The sequence below is a fragment of the Heterodontus francisci genome, chromosome 13 (genome assembly GCF_036365525.1).
Source record: "Heterodontus francisci isolate sHetFra1 chromosome 13, sHetFra1.hap1, whole genome shotgun sequence".
NCBI classification, from domain to species: Eukaryota; Metazoa; Chordata; class Chondrichthyes; order Heterodontiformes; family Heterodontidae; genus Heterodontus; species Heterodontus francisci.
In genome coordinates this window covers 106,263,542-106,277,584 of record NC_090383.1, presented here as the reverse complement: position 1 = coordinate 106,277,584, position 14,043 = coordinate 106,263,542, and the positions used below count along the sequence as shown (strand labels likewise).

Genomic DNA, 14,043 nt, shown 5'->3' with positions numbered 1-14,043 from the left:
ATTAGAGATACAGCACTGAAACAGGCCCTTCGGCCCACCGAGTCTGTGCCGAACATCAACCACCCATTTATACTAATCCTACACTAATCCCATATTCCTACCAAACATCCCCACCTGTCCCTATATTTCCCTACCACCTACCTATACTAGTGACAATTTATAATGACCAATTTACCTATCAACCTGCAAGTCTTTTGGCTTGTGGGAGGAAACCGGAGCACCGGGAGAAAACCCACGCAGACACAGGGAGAACTTGCAAACTCCACACAGGCAGTACCCGGAATCGAACCCGGGTCCCTGGAGCTGTGAGGCTGCGGTGCTAACCACTGCGCCACTGTGCCGCCTCTTAATGACTTAGAGATCTGGGCGTACAGGTCCACAGGTCACTGAAAGTGGCAACGCAAGTGGATAAGGTAGTCAAGAAGGCATACGGCATGCTTGCCTTCATCGGTCGGGGCATAGAGTATAAAAATTGGCAAGTCATGCTGCAGCTGTACAGAACTTTAGTTAGGCCACACTTAGAATATTGCGTGCAATTCTGGTCGCCACACTACCAGAAGGACGTGGAGGCTTTGGAGAGGGTACAGAAGAGGTTTACTAGGATGTTGCCTGGTCTGGAGGGCATTAGCTATGAGGAGAGGTTGGAAAAACTCGGATTGTTTTCACTGGAACGACGGAGGTAGAGGGGCGACATAATAGAGGTATACAAAGTTATAAGCGGCATGGACAGAGTGGATAGTCAGAAGCTTTTTCCCAGGGTGGAAGAGTCAGTTACTAGGGGACATAGGTTTAAGGTGAGAGGGGCAAAGTTTAGAGGGGATGTGCGAGGCAAGTTCTTTACACAGAGGGTGGTGAGTGCCTGGAACTTATTGCCAGGGGAGGTGGTGGAAGCAGGTACGATAGAGACGTTTAAGAGGCATCTTGACAAATACATGAATAGGATGGGAATAGAGGGATACAGACCCCAGAAGTGCAGAAGGTTTTAGTTTAGACAGGCATCAAGATCGGCGCAGGCTTGGAGGGCCGAATGGCCTGTTCCTGTGCTGTACTGTTCTTTGTTCTTTATTAGCACCCACCTCTCCCAATTGGGCTGCAGGCCCTCTTATTGAGCTTCCCACTTCATGAACCCGCCCACTGTCCTTAACTGGCGAATGCAGAGGAGGCCAATTAGGAGCCCACCTCATGTAAAGTTGTGCCGGCAGGCTTGAGACCTGCATATAATCCTAAAGTCAGGTTCCCAACGGCCACAGGAAAATTCAGCTCCGAGTGGCTGAACAAGTATCGGTTGATCAACGAGACAGCATGGTTTGGTGGGGTTAGGTCACGTGTGACTCATCCAGTTGAGGTCACCAGCATAGTGGATAGAGGAGTATCTCCGGATGTTGTCTATATGGACGTCCAGAAAGCATTTGAAGTGTCTGCATCAGGGATCATTAGCTAAATGAAAGCATATGGAATTGGAGATAACCTTAGGATATGGGTTGGTAATTGATTGGGTGGGAGAAGACCGAGAGTAGGGATCAAGGGAATGTTCTCTTGATTGATGGGCTGTGACAAGTGGTGTTCCCCAGGGATCTGCACTGCAACTTCAGCTTTTCAACCTGTATATTAATGACTTAGAGGAAGGAATAGATACTTGTATATCCAAGTTTGTAGATGAGATTCGGAGGCAATGTAAGTTGTGTGGTTGGGAGCAAGAAGTTATAATGGGACACAGACAGACAAAGAGAATGGGGAAATGGCAGATGGACTTCAATGTGGGGAAGTGTGAAGACATTCACCTTGGATCTGAGAATGATAACTCAGAATATTTTGTGAATAGTGAGAGACTAGGAGGAGGAAAGAGATTTAGGTACACAAGGCACTAAAAGCTACAAAAGTAGTCTAAAAAACTAATGGAATGTTGGCCTTTGTCTCAAGGGAATACAAAGGGGAAGAAGTCAATCTTCAGTTGTACAGAGCCATCTGGAATACTGCATTCATCTGTTGAAATGGAAGTTTTCTCACAGCAGTTTTTGTATCTTTAACTTAGTTTTATATTTTTAATTAAGAGTAGGCTTAAAACTTTGTGACAGCAGATGAAAACAATTTCAGAGTATAATCAGGTTCCAAGCAGCAAAAGTCAAGTTTAGGACTGATACCGGGAAGTGGGGAAGTTCTTCTTCACCCAGAGTAATCAATACAGGAAGTGACTTCCTTAGTACAGGCATGGCAGCAAAAATTCTGGGATTATTGAGGATACAGTTAGATCCTACAATGGGGGAATGTGGTGGCCTTCTGGCTAGATGAAGGATCGTCAGGTTTTTTTATTTCATGTTGAAAAACACCTAAAAATACTTGTATGTTCTATTTCTGTGTCAAAAACTACAAGAAAAATCAAGGGGAAAATTGGACCTCAAAAAACCAAGTAAACAATAAAATCAGAAAAAAAAAACAATTTGAAACATTACTAAAACTCTACAAGTGGGGTTTAAAAAAAGGCAGAGTTAAGCTAATTGACAACCACCAATTATTTAAACCATTCACAGACACCAATGTGAGTTTTTAACGAATGATTTCATAGCGGAATATTATTTATATGGAGAGAGACTGCAAAACTCTGCAATACAGAGGAATCTGGCTGTCCTGGTGCATGAATCTCAAAAAGTTAGTATGCAGGTACAGCAAGTGATTAGGAATGCAAATGGATGTTGTCGCTTATTGCAAGGGGAATAGAAGATAAAAGTGGGGAAGTTTTGCTCCAGCTGTATAGGGCCTTGGTGAGACCACATCTAGAGTATCGTGTACAGTTTTGGTCTCCTTACTTAAGAAAGGATAAAATTGCATTCGAAGCAATTCAGAGAAGGTTCATTCGACTGATTCATGGCATGAAGGGGTTATCTTATGAGGAAAGGTTGGACAGGTTAGAGTTTAGAAGAATGAAAAGTGATCTTATTGAAACACAAGCTCCTGAGGTGACTTGACAGGGTGGATGCTGGAAGGATGTTTCCACTTATGGGCAAGACTAGAACTAGGGGACACAGTTTAAAAATAAGGGGTCTCCCATTTAAGAAAGATGAGGAGAAATCTTTGCTCTCAGAAGTTCATTAGTTTGTGGAATTAGCTTCCTCAGAGAGCAGTAGAGACTGGGTCATTAACAAATCTGTGCTGGCTTTCATTTATTAACCCATACTAACATAAATGCCAATTATTTTTTACTGATTATTGTCTCTAACAGTTACCCCCCAACAATGTTAGGCTGACTGGCCTGTAATTGCTGGATTTATCCCTCTCCCCTTTCTTGAATAACAGTGTAATATTTGCAATCAGCTAGTCCTCTATCACCACTCCCATACCTAAGGAAGATTGCGGCCAGAACCTCCACAATTTGTCACTCTTACTTCCTTCAGCAATGTAAGATGAACCCCACCTGGACTGGGTGACTTTCTGAGTGCTGCGAAGCTTTTAAGTACCTCCTCTTTATCCATTTTTATCCAACCCAATTTCGCTATTACCTCCTTTTCTGTGACTTCCATGTTCTCTACATGAATTGCCATTCCAAATCTCATCCAATCTTCACTGAATGTTTGACCTTTTTCCAACATTACTTCCATTGAAAAATAGCTTGACAGTATCAGCACTCTCACATTGAATTTGTATTTGTCTTTTCAGTCATTTTTTTTGGCATTCATTCTTGGGAAATGGACATCGCTGGCAAGGCCAGAATATATTGCCCAGCCCGAGTTGCCTTTTGAGTGGGAACTTCAGAGGTCAGTTAAGAGTCAATTAAAATAATGTGGAACCCAGGAGTCATATAGAGACCAGAATGGACAAGGTTGACAGTTTCCTTCCGTAAAGGACATTACTAAACTTGTTGGGTTTTTACAACAATCTGAAAGCTTCATGGTCACTGTTACAATCTTTTTTAAAAAGAAAATCTGAATTGAAATTCTCAAACAGCTATGGTGGAATTTGAACTCGTGTTCATTGTTTTATGAGATCCAGCCTCAGGATTACTAATACAGTAACATAACCACTATGCCACCAAACCATGTGAATGACATGGTAATATTCACATTGAAGATTCCATTGTTTCTGGAACTGGTAACAGCTTAGTTTATTTGAATGGTTATCTTCAACTTCCATCTGTTGACTTCTTAAACCTTTAATAATTAGGATTTAAGAGACAGTGCTCGGGTTTGTGGGACTTCTATCTTATGACTGATGAACAGATTAAAGTGTCCTCCTTTTCTGGCTGGAGGTGGCTGCATTATCAAGATATCAAGGGGTATTGGTTCTGAGCAAGACAGTTGAGGGTTGTGCAGAAATGATTTGTGGTTAGGTATGGTCTTTTTACTGTGTGACTGTGACTGCATGAAATTGTCCCGTTTTATGGATGAGCATATCGTAAACTATGAGCAGTTAAACCAAAAAAAAAAGCAAAAACAAAATTCAGTAATTTGCCTACCCAGTTCTTGCACTTACTGGTCTTTATCCAACACACAGAAGGAATCCAAGAATGGGAAGTTGGCAGTTATGCTTTCAAAGTCCTCTTGGGAGATGTAACCATCGTGATCATGGTCATAGTTCCTAAATACAGACTAAAAACTCTAATAAGCTTTCAGCAGAGACAGAACAAATGAATAAAGTAAAACAATACCGTACTAAAATCACACCAGCTTCTGAATAAAATGGCTGATAAAAACAATGAGGGCAAGCAAGATAATATGGCTCTAGTCTCAGGGATGCAGTGCTCTCTATGTGATGAGAAAACACACATGGTTTCGAGAAGTACGGGGAGAAGTTCTGTAGTTAGATATGGTCCTTGTACTGCATCAAAGTACACAATTGGCAACATTTCTGTGGCCATGCCAAAGAAAATTCCACTCAAAGACACTGCAGAGGGACCGAACTGAAATACAAGATTACACCTGGGGCTCTCCACGTAGTGAGTGTTCGATTTCAGATGAGCCCATTAGGGGAAACTAAGAAGTAGTGAAGGTATTGCACCCCACAGCCAGAAAATAAAATATCAAATGATGCAATCCACTCCTCTTCTGTTCCTCTCTACCCTTAGCAGCATTGCAGGAGACCTCAGAGTAGTTCACCTGCCTTCTCAGTCACAAAATAGTGTGTGGCATGAAGGGACTGAAAGAAGGTGGCAATCATTTCTGTAGAAATCAAAAATGGATGGATTGCAGGAGATGGTTAAATCCTCATTGTTTATACAAGCCATCTTGAAAGGAAGCTAGAGAGACCAGAAATCTTCAGAATGTCTAGTATTAAACAAAGCCCGACTTGTTTCTCAGATATTTAAAGAAGCTTCTCATCTTCCCCTAATCTAACACACAGTGGCCTAGAAATTGGTTTGCACCAGCTGGCACGAACAGGGCACAGGGTTTGATACGTGCCCTGGAATGGGTAGGCCCAATGCCCACCCAACTTTGGGTCTTGGCCTCATTTACATCAGACCCATGAGCTGAAGATGCCTACTGAGTGTCCCAGGCAGCTCACCGGTCAAGACTATTAGAATTTCAGTTCGCTGCGAGTGACCTAGGTGGGTCTTGCAAGAATGGGTTGACCAAGAGAGGAGAATGATCAGCTGAGGGAGGGAGGGTGTGGGGATCCAGGTTGCGTTCAAGGCGACCATTTTGGTAAAGGGGGCATCGAACAGGCTTTAGATCTCTGATTTGCATATGCCTGTTTCAGGAATGGACTCTGCACTTCTTTTGATTCCAAAACCAATATGGCGGGTGACACACCTCCAGGCTGCCATATTGGACACTTCTACATCCTTATTACACCTGTAAAAGGGGCGCAGCATCACAAATTTCTAGGCCAGTATATCTCCCAATCATGACACACTGATACACTTAATGGGGTCATGGTTTAAAGAAGACATTTGTCAGGCATATTTAGGCACGATCTCCCCCGAACAAAGCCACACTGACTATCCCTGATTGATCCCTGCTGCTCCGAGTGGAGATTAATCCTGTCCCTCAGAATTTTTTCTAATAGTTTCCCAACCACTGATGTTAGACTCACCGGCCTGTAATTACCTGGTTTATCCCTGCTAACCTTCTTGAATAATGGTACCACATTCGCTGTCCTCCAGTCCTCTGGCACCTCTCCTGTGGCCAGAGAGGATTTGAAAATTTGTGTCAGAGCCCCTGCTATCTCCTCCCTTGCCTCACATAACAGCCTGGGATACATCTCATCTGGGCCTGGGGATTTATCCACATTCAATATGATCATGGCTGATCTTAGAGTTCAACTCCACTTTCCCTCCGCTCGCCATATCCTTTGATTCCCTGAGACAGCAAAGATCTATCTATCTCAGCCTTAAATGTATTCAACATTGGAGCATCCACAACCCTCTGGGGTAGAGAATTCCAAAGATTCACAACCCTTTGAGTGAAGTAATTTCTCCTTATCTCAGTCCTAAATGATTGGCCCCTTATCCTGAGACTGTGCCCTCCCACCCCCAACCCTGTGTTTTAGATTCCCTGACCAGCAGAAACAATCTCTCAGTGTCTTCTCTATCCAGCCCCTTCATAATCATGTATGTTTCAATGAGATTGCCTCTCATTCTTCTGAACTCGAGAGAATACAGGCCCATTTACTCAGCCTCTCGTCATAGGGCAACCCCCTTATCACAGGGACTAATTTAGTGAACCTTCACTGTACCATCTCCAATATAAGTATATCCTTTCTTAAATGTAGAGACCAAAACTGCACACAGTATTCCAGATGTGGTCTCACCAAAACCCTGTACAATTGTAGCCATACTTCCTTATTCCGGGAAACTGAGTTAGGTCCCAGCAGAAGGATTTGCAGCCTTGAAAAATTGTGCTCCTGATCTACTTCTAATTACCCTTTCCTCAAAAAGAAATTGTACATTTGCATTCTATTCAGATGTCCATCAACAGATTGCACAACCAACACTGGGCAATTCTGATGTAAACTTGCACTGAAACCAATTCCAAGGATGAGAGATTTGCTGAAACTGTTTTCTTGTAAGTATACTTACATCAACCATCTTGCGGATATGCTTATTGATGACAGTGGGATCTGGCTTCGGTGTCAGTCCAGGTGCCCAATCTACAAGTGCCACGTGTTTATTTGGGGTAGTTGGGGTGCTTGGCTGTAAACACATGCCAAATTCATTACATCGTATTGTATTGTATTACAGTACAGAAACAGCCCAGTTGACCCAACATGTCTTTATGCTCCATGCAAGACTCCTCCCACCTTACTTCATCTCACCCTCAGTCAACATATCCTTCTGTCCCTTTCTCCCTCATGCACTTATCTGGCTTCCTCCAACTGTAGTCACTGTAATATCATCAGACTACATTCACTGTGGCAACACAGTCTGATTCACGTGATACAAGAGTAAAATACTACAGATGCAGTGTGGAAAGGTGATCAACCTGAAACGTTGGGCAGGATTTTCAGGCCCCGCCGAGGTCAGGAACAGAAGAGGACGGGGCCCGAAAATACTGGCACGGATCAGCATGTCAGTTTCCCAACCTCGTTCTTGGCGCTGGACATTTTGGCCAAGGCAGGTTTAGGGTCGGTAGGGCTGCCCACCCCTACGAGGCAAGCAGCCAAGTAGGATCATTAAGAGCCTTGTTAAAGGTAGGTTAAAAGAGGCTGACTGCATCCCAGGCAGGCCTACAGGCCTTCCCTGCCTGCCTGGGTCGGGTTGCAGCCAAAGGCCATCCTGTAGAGGGATTCTCCCCCCACTGTCCACAGTGGTGGCCTGGATACTTTTTTGTAGGTTTTATTTAATTTTTCTTTTTGTTGCTGAGTGGGCAACTTCCTGTTGAAGTGCCCTCTCAGTTACTTACCATTCATTGCAGCTAGATGCTCCTCTAAAGCTGGACGGCCTCTGATTGGCCCTCCAGCTTCGAGAGCCCTGTCTCCATGCCAATTTGGGCAGCACAGTGGTGCAGTGGTTAGCACCGCAGCCTCACAGCTCCAGCGACCCGGGTTCAGTTCTGGGTACTGCCTGTGCGGAGTTTGCAAGTTCTCCCTGTGACCGCGTGGGTTTCCGCCGGGTGCTCCGGTTTCCTCCCACAGCCAAAGACTTGCAGGTTGACAGGTAAATTGGCCATTGTAAATTGCCCCTAGCGTAGGTAGGTGGTAGGAGAAAGGTGTGGATGTGGTAGGGAATATGGGGTTAATGTAGGATTAGTATAAATGGGTGGTTGTTGGTCGGCACAGACTCGATGGGCCGAATGGCCTGATTCAGTGCTGTATCAATAAATAAATAAAATAAGGGAGCGTCCAGGTCAAAATTCCAACTAGTGACTGTTTCCCCCTGGCAGGTGGGTTTGGGACCCGGAAATAAACCTGGCTCCTGTTTCCCACCCTCATAGTGCCATTAACTCTGTTTTTCTCTCCAAAGATGCTGCCAGACCTGCTGAGTATTTCCAACATTTTCTGTTTTTATTTCTGATTTATGTGATACTCCGGTAACTGCTAGCAGTGAGCAAAACAGTCGGCATTTTACATTTTTTAACCCATTCAACAACTTGAATGAGTTCCCACGAGTGAGATTAACGCAGCTTTAGGAAATGGCAGCGACACAGATGCACAAGAGGTCCGCTGTTTCCAGGGGTTGTAAGCAGGGAGGGTGGATAAAGGTTCAAATGTCGTCAAGAGGGGAGATGGGGTAGGGGAGTGGGGGGGGGGTCCCTATCCTGTGAGCTCCAGCTTGCCTGTCTCAGTCAGGACTAGGCTTATTTCTGAATGTCGCCACTCCAATGTGAGTTGAGGTGCGCCAAGCAAAAGTGGGTCCTGCCAGAGGAGCACGGACCAGGGAAGTAGCCCTGAAGAAAGAGGCTACTTAGGTTTTCTTGATCAGCTCCTTTCACAAGAGAACAGGAAGGAATTGGACAGTGTCAGTTGGGAGGGGTGAGTGGGGGTGTTGCTCTGCCAAGGAAGCACCACCCTATCCTCCCAAATAGCAGGCTTTGGCTGGCTTCTCCAGCTATATGAGGCAAGCAGGCACCGGCAAAACACCCTCAGCTCCACTTGCACCCATGTGCCCCATGCAAATTAGACACCATCCCAGTGACTACCCCCCACCCCCACGATCTCCATTGGGGAGATTGGGTGCAATCCCTGAGGAACTGCTGGCTTTGTGTACTCAGAAATTCCAGTGTCTGTTTGTTTACTCAGCTAAATGGCAAAAATCCCTGTGAAAGTTAGCAAAAGCATCAAATGTATAAAAGCATCCACAAAGTCAGACTACAATTGGAATGAAAACTCTGTACTTACCATGGATTTCGGATTCCGTGGTTCTCGGAGTAATGACAATTCATAGATTTCATCCTCTGTATAATATAAATCCAGGGAAAGCTGTGCAAAAACACACAAGTAGCAATGTCTCTAAGGGTCACTTAACCTTCACACAGTATCATTATAAATTATATTCCCTGATTTGCATACCTTAATGAGGCACCCACCCTGAAACTGCCCAAAATTGGTGGGCACATCTGGAGCGGGTAGTGGGCTGATGGGTACGTTCAGCACCACAACCTATCGAATGTTACTACGCTGTTGCTGATCAGCGGCAGGGGTGATGGTGGGGGAGGGGTCAGTAAAAATCATCAAAATGGCCTTAAATAAGATTCAGCCAGATGTGCCACTCCCATATTTACAGATATGTAGATACAAACACGTACATATATGCACACACACACATATGGGCGGCGCAGTGGTTAGCACTGCAGCCTCACAGCTCCAGCGACCCGGGTTCAATTCTAGGTACTGCCTGTGTGGAGTTTGCAAGTTCTCCCTGTGTCTGCGTGGGATTTCGCCAGGTGCTCCGGTTTCCTCCCACAGCCAAAAGACTTGTAGGTTGATAGGTAAATTGGCCATTATAAATTGCCCCTAGTATAGGTAGGTGGTAGGAGAATATAGGGACAGGTGTGGTAGGAATATGGGATTAGTGTAGGATTAGTATAAATGGGAGGTTGATGGTCGGCACAGACTCGGTGGGCCGAAGGGCCTGTTTCAGTGCTGTATCTCTAAATAAAATTTTAAAAAATATACATACACGCAAATACACACACTCTCAATTGATATGATCTTACCGTCAACAGGTGTATTAAATCCATATTTGGTTCTAAATGAGGATTTGCATCCTGAAGTGAAACCAGTTCATTAAATGTAACATACAGTTGCTGCATTTTAACAATGTTCACTTTATTATCATCTATCCAGTCTGGGAAAGCTACATGGACGGCAATCAGGTCTTTCAAGTGAACTCCCAGGATTGGAATTTTAAAGCCCTCACATTCGGCAAAGGCCTTTCGATAGTTGCAGTAGTTTCCATTTGAAGATACCAGCTCAGTCATTTCATTCCAGTCCTGGCAAAGAAAGCAGAGACAAAAATGGGGAAGAAGATTAAAAAGAAAAATATTTTTAAGAAAAAAAACTCTAAATACAGAAGCTCACGTTCAATCAAATGGGATCTTCCCCATTTTAAACAGTTTGCTACAGGCACCTACTTATCTTTAAAAAATCCCAGTGTTTCTGTCAAAATCCCAAATGCATATACAACTGATTTTGTATGTTGATACGGATAGAGCAGGGTATTATATTCTGGTGCATTCTGGACATTGTAGTTCTTAAAAATAGAGGAATTGTTATCTTATTTCAGATGCTTCAATTGGGTATTTACTTATAAGCTGTGGGGAGGAACTGGATTCATATTTTAAATATTTTGAATAATAAATACATGAACAGATTCATATATACACATCATAAGGTGGTCTTGAACCAGAGGACACCAATTTAAGGTGATTGGCAAAAAAAGCAACGGCGACAATTTACGCAGTGAGTGGTTGGGATCTGGAATGCACTGCCTGAGATTGTGGTGGAAGCAGGTTCAATCGAAGCCTTCAAAAGAGAATTGGATAATTATCTGAAGAGAAAAAATGTTTCTAGGCTACAGGGAAAAGGTGAAGGATTGGGACTAGGTGAATTGCTTTTGCAGAGAGCTGGCATGGACATGATGGGCCAAATGACCTCCTTCTATGCTTATGAAAGGGGAAACATGTTTCTATCTGGGATGGCCTCCATCCCACAGGGCAGTAGCACTTTAATTGCCATGCCTACTGATGAACAACTGGAAGAAATGAAATGTTTCCCTTCATTTTCTGTGCTCAGAAGCACAAAATAAAAGTGAAACGTGTTCAGGATCACTTCTAACAAAGGCAATTAAGTGAGACAAAGAGGAGGCAAGTGTCCTTTCAGATCAAAGCCAGCCTAGGCTTAGATGGTGATCGGTTTCAGAGAAAAGAGGCTGTCAGAGTAAAGTATTATTTCTAGCCCGATAAAAGGGACAAGGTGGCATAATTTATTACCTTATTTGTTTTGAAAGGAGATACATGATCAGGTTGTATTGTGGTGAGAACTACATCAAATGTTTATGTATTTGTTCGGCTAACAATTGTAAATAAGCCAGTTTGTGGATTACTTCCGGCCTCGTCTTGTTAGAGTGTGAATTGTCTTCCTTGAAGAAGATTGGAGTAGGACACATGGAGACGTGTAATAAAATCAAATTACCCCAAAAGTATATCAAAATGCTATTGTTACATCCCCCTGAATTATGATACCATGATAGATGTTGGCCAGTGTGAGCAAACTCCTGAACTTAAGAGAACATCCACGGGAGACCTGAAATTTGTAACAATAAGCCATTGGGAGTTTAATTGGGGTTGGCACAATCCATTCTGGGTCAGGTGGTAAGTGGTCTATAGATGGAACAGGCCAAGTGGCCATTTCTTACCCATTCTGGTATTTTTATGACACTTGTTTCTTTACCTTTGTAACTTCAGGGGCAAGGTGTGAACATGTTTCCTTCAGGCGGGATATGGCACTATGGCTTAAGCCTCCCACAACAGCCATCAATGTATTGAAGTTCCGGAGCTGGAGCAAATTCTGAAATAGATGCAGCAGAATATAAGGCCATTTGTGAAAGATGTCACGACATCTCCGCATCGCATTCAAAAATATGGTGACTGGGCGGCCATTGAACAGTACATCTAACCATCGCAGTTTAACATTCCCTGCGTATTTGGGGGGAAAGTATGAGACCCGAAATTCTTAGCATGACAGAATCTTGTTGCAACAAGACTAAACCACTTTCCTGAACAAAACTGGATCATGTACCGCATAGAACATGCTGAGAAATAGAGTAAAATGGATTCATAATTTCAAAAGTAAGCAGAGCAACATAGGAACATGAGGCCTTTCAGCCCTGTGTGCCTGTTGCACCATTTAGTTAGATCAAGGCTGACATGTACCTCAACTCCATCTACCCTCCTCACTTCTGTAACTCGTAATACTCTTGTCTAACAAAAATCTATCAATCACAGTTTTGAAATTTTCAATTGACACCCCCCCCCCCCCCCCACCCCAGCCTCAACAACTTTTCGGGGGAGGGAGTTCCAGATTTCCACTACCCTTTGCGTGAAGAAGTGTTTCCTGACATCACCCCTGAACAGTCTGGCTCCAATTTTAGGGTTATTTCCCTTTATTCCAGACTCTCCCACCAGGGAAAATAGTTCCTCTCTATTTACCCAATCAAATCCTTTAATCATCTTAAACACTTCAATTAAATATATCTTCTATATTCAAGGGAGTACAAGGCCAATCTATGCAATCAGTCCTCATAATGTAATGTAATGATTTCTCTAAGAACATGTTACAATTTACATGTGGTGACACAATTGAACAAAAAGTTAATTAAATAACATGCACACTTAATGCACTAACAGTTAACAGACTGAACACTGATAGATTGGTGCAAATAAAGTACACACACAGTATACTTACTGCTAGTAAGGAGTATATCCACAGATCTTTGATTATATCGCTATATATGGATGGTAAAACTAACCAAATTGCTTAGAAGGGATTCCTACACAAACATACTGACTGTGTTATTGACACTGGATAAATACAAAAGCAGCTAATGTCTCCACTGAGGTATGATGATTGAACAGGTAATAAACGATACATATACGAATACATTGACTATCACACCGCTAAGATATGTACACTGCTACGCTTTAACCAGAAATAGTGGGCTGGATTTTATATGTTTACTGCCGATCTCAGCGATGAGCTTCAAAAATGGTGGTCCACCAGCACAGACCACACGTCGCGCAGCCAGCACGATGTTCAGTGCGGCAGCTCATTTAAATGGTCAGGGCGGACCGCCCACCTCGATGATGTGAAGGGCGCGGGCTGTCCGTCCCCAGCAATGGTGTCAGCCACCATTGTGCAGCTGCCGACGCCACTTTTAAAGGGCTTCAAGATCTACATCTCAATTTACATTTTTGAAAGGAATAGTGAATTAAAATAGATTTGAAAAAATTAAATGTTTGCAGCCCCTCGCCCATCCCCCCAATAACCAAAGAATTCATTCCTTGCCCTCTCCCACCCCGAAATACTTAACTTATACACCTGACCTTCCCCCCCTGCCAAGTTAATAAACTATGCACTCTACCCCTTCCCACCATCCCCTACACCAATTGGATGAGTTTGACCCCTTTCCCCCCACTGCACTGAAATACCTACCTGCTCCTCACCAGTGTCCCACATCAGATCCCTGGACGGGTATCTGAAGGCACAGGAGTGCCGGCCACCGGCAGCAATATCACTGCGGAACGGACGGCAGGAGTGGGTAATTAATTCATTGATTTAAACACATTTAAATTTTGCTTCCGTCGCTGAGCAGTGGGGGGGCTGCCACAAGGCCTCGCTGCCACCAACAATATTGGGCCAGGCCTTCCTGACATTGAGGTCCGTAGCGGGCCTCTTCTGGAGGCATTTTCCGGCACCCCCACCCCACCCCACCATGATCGCCGACGTTGGAGTGGGGGTGGGGAGGGGGGGTTGCTGTAAAATTCAGCCCAATGACCGTTACAGGATTTGTTGTGCTTAAAACATTCTGAATAGGTAGCAGTCAGTCAAACTGAAAGAACCATTATATTGCGACATGTTATCCCTGACTTTCTTTTCTGAACTAAATAAGTTTGT

The 14,043-nt window shown here is 43.8% G+C and overlaps 1 protein-coding gene across 4 annotated transcripts in view; it reads right to left on the bottom strand.

Moving 5' to 3' along the window:
* The window catches only part of rasgrp3 (RAS guanyl releasing protein 3 (calcium and DAG-regulated)), a 99,376-nt gene that overhangs the window by 30,043 nt on the left and 55,290 nt on the right, over window positions 1-14,043 (bottom strand). For all 4 annotated transcript variants that reach the window (XM_068045352.1, XM_068045349.1, XM_068045351.1 and 1 more), the window contains 5 exons: window positions 11,821-11,937; window positions 10,086-10,361; window positions 9,268-9,348; window positions 7,010-7,123; window positions 4,465-4,580 (listed from right to left, as the gene is read on the bottom strand). In XM_068045352.1, coding sequence (XP_067901453.1) covers window positions 4,465-4,580; window positions 7,010-7,123; window positions 9,268-9,348; window positions 10,086-10,361; window positions 11,821-11,937 — 704 coding nt within the window. The remainder of the gene's footprint in view (window positions 1-4,464; window positions 4,581-7,009; window positions 7,124-9,267; window positions 9,349-10,085; window positions 10,362-11,820; window positions 11,938-14,043) is intronic.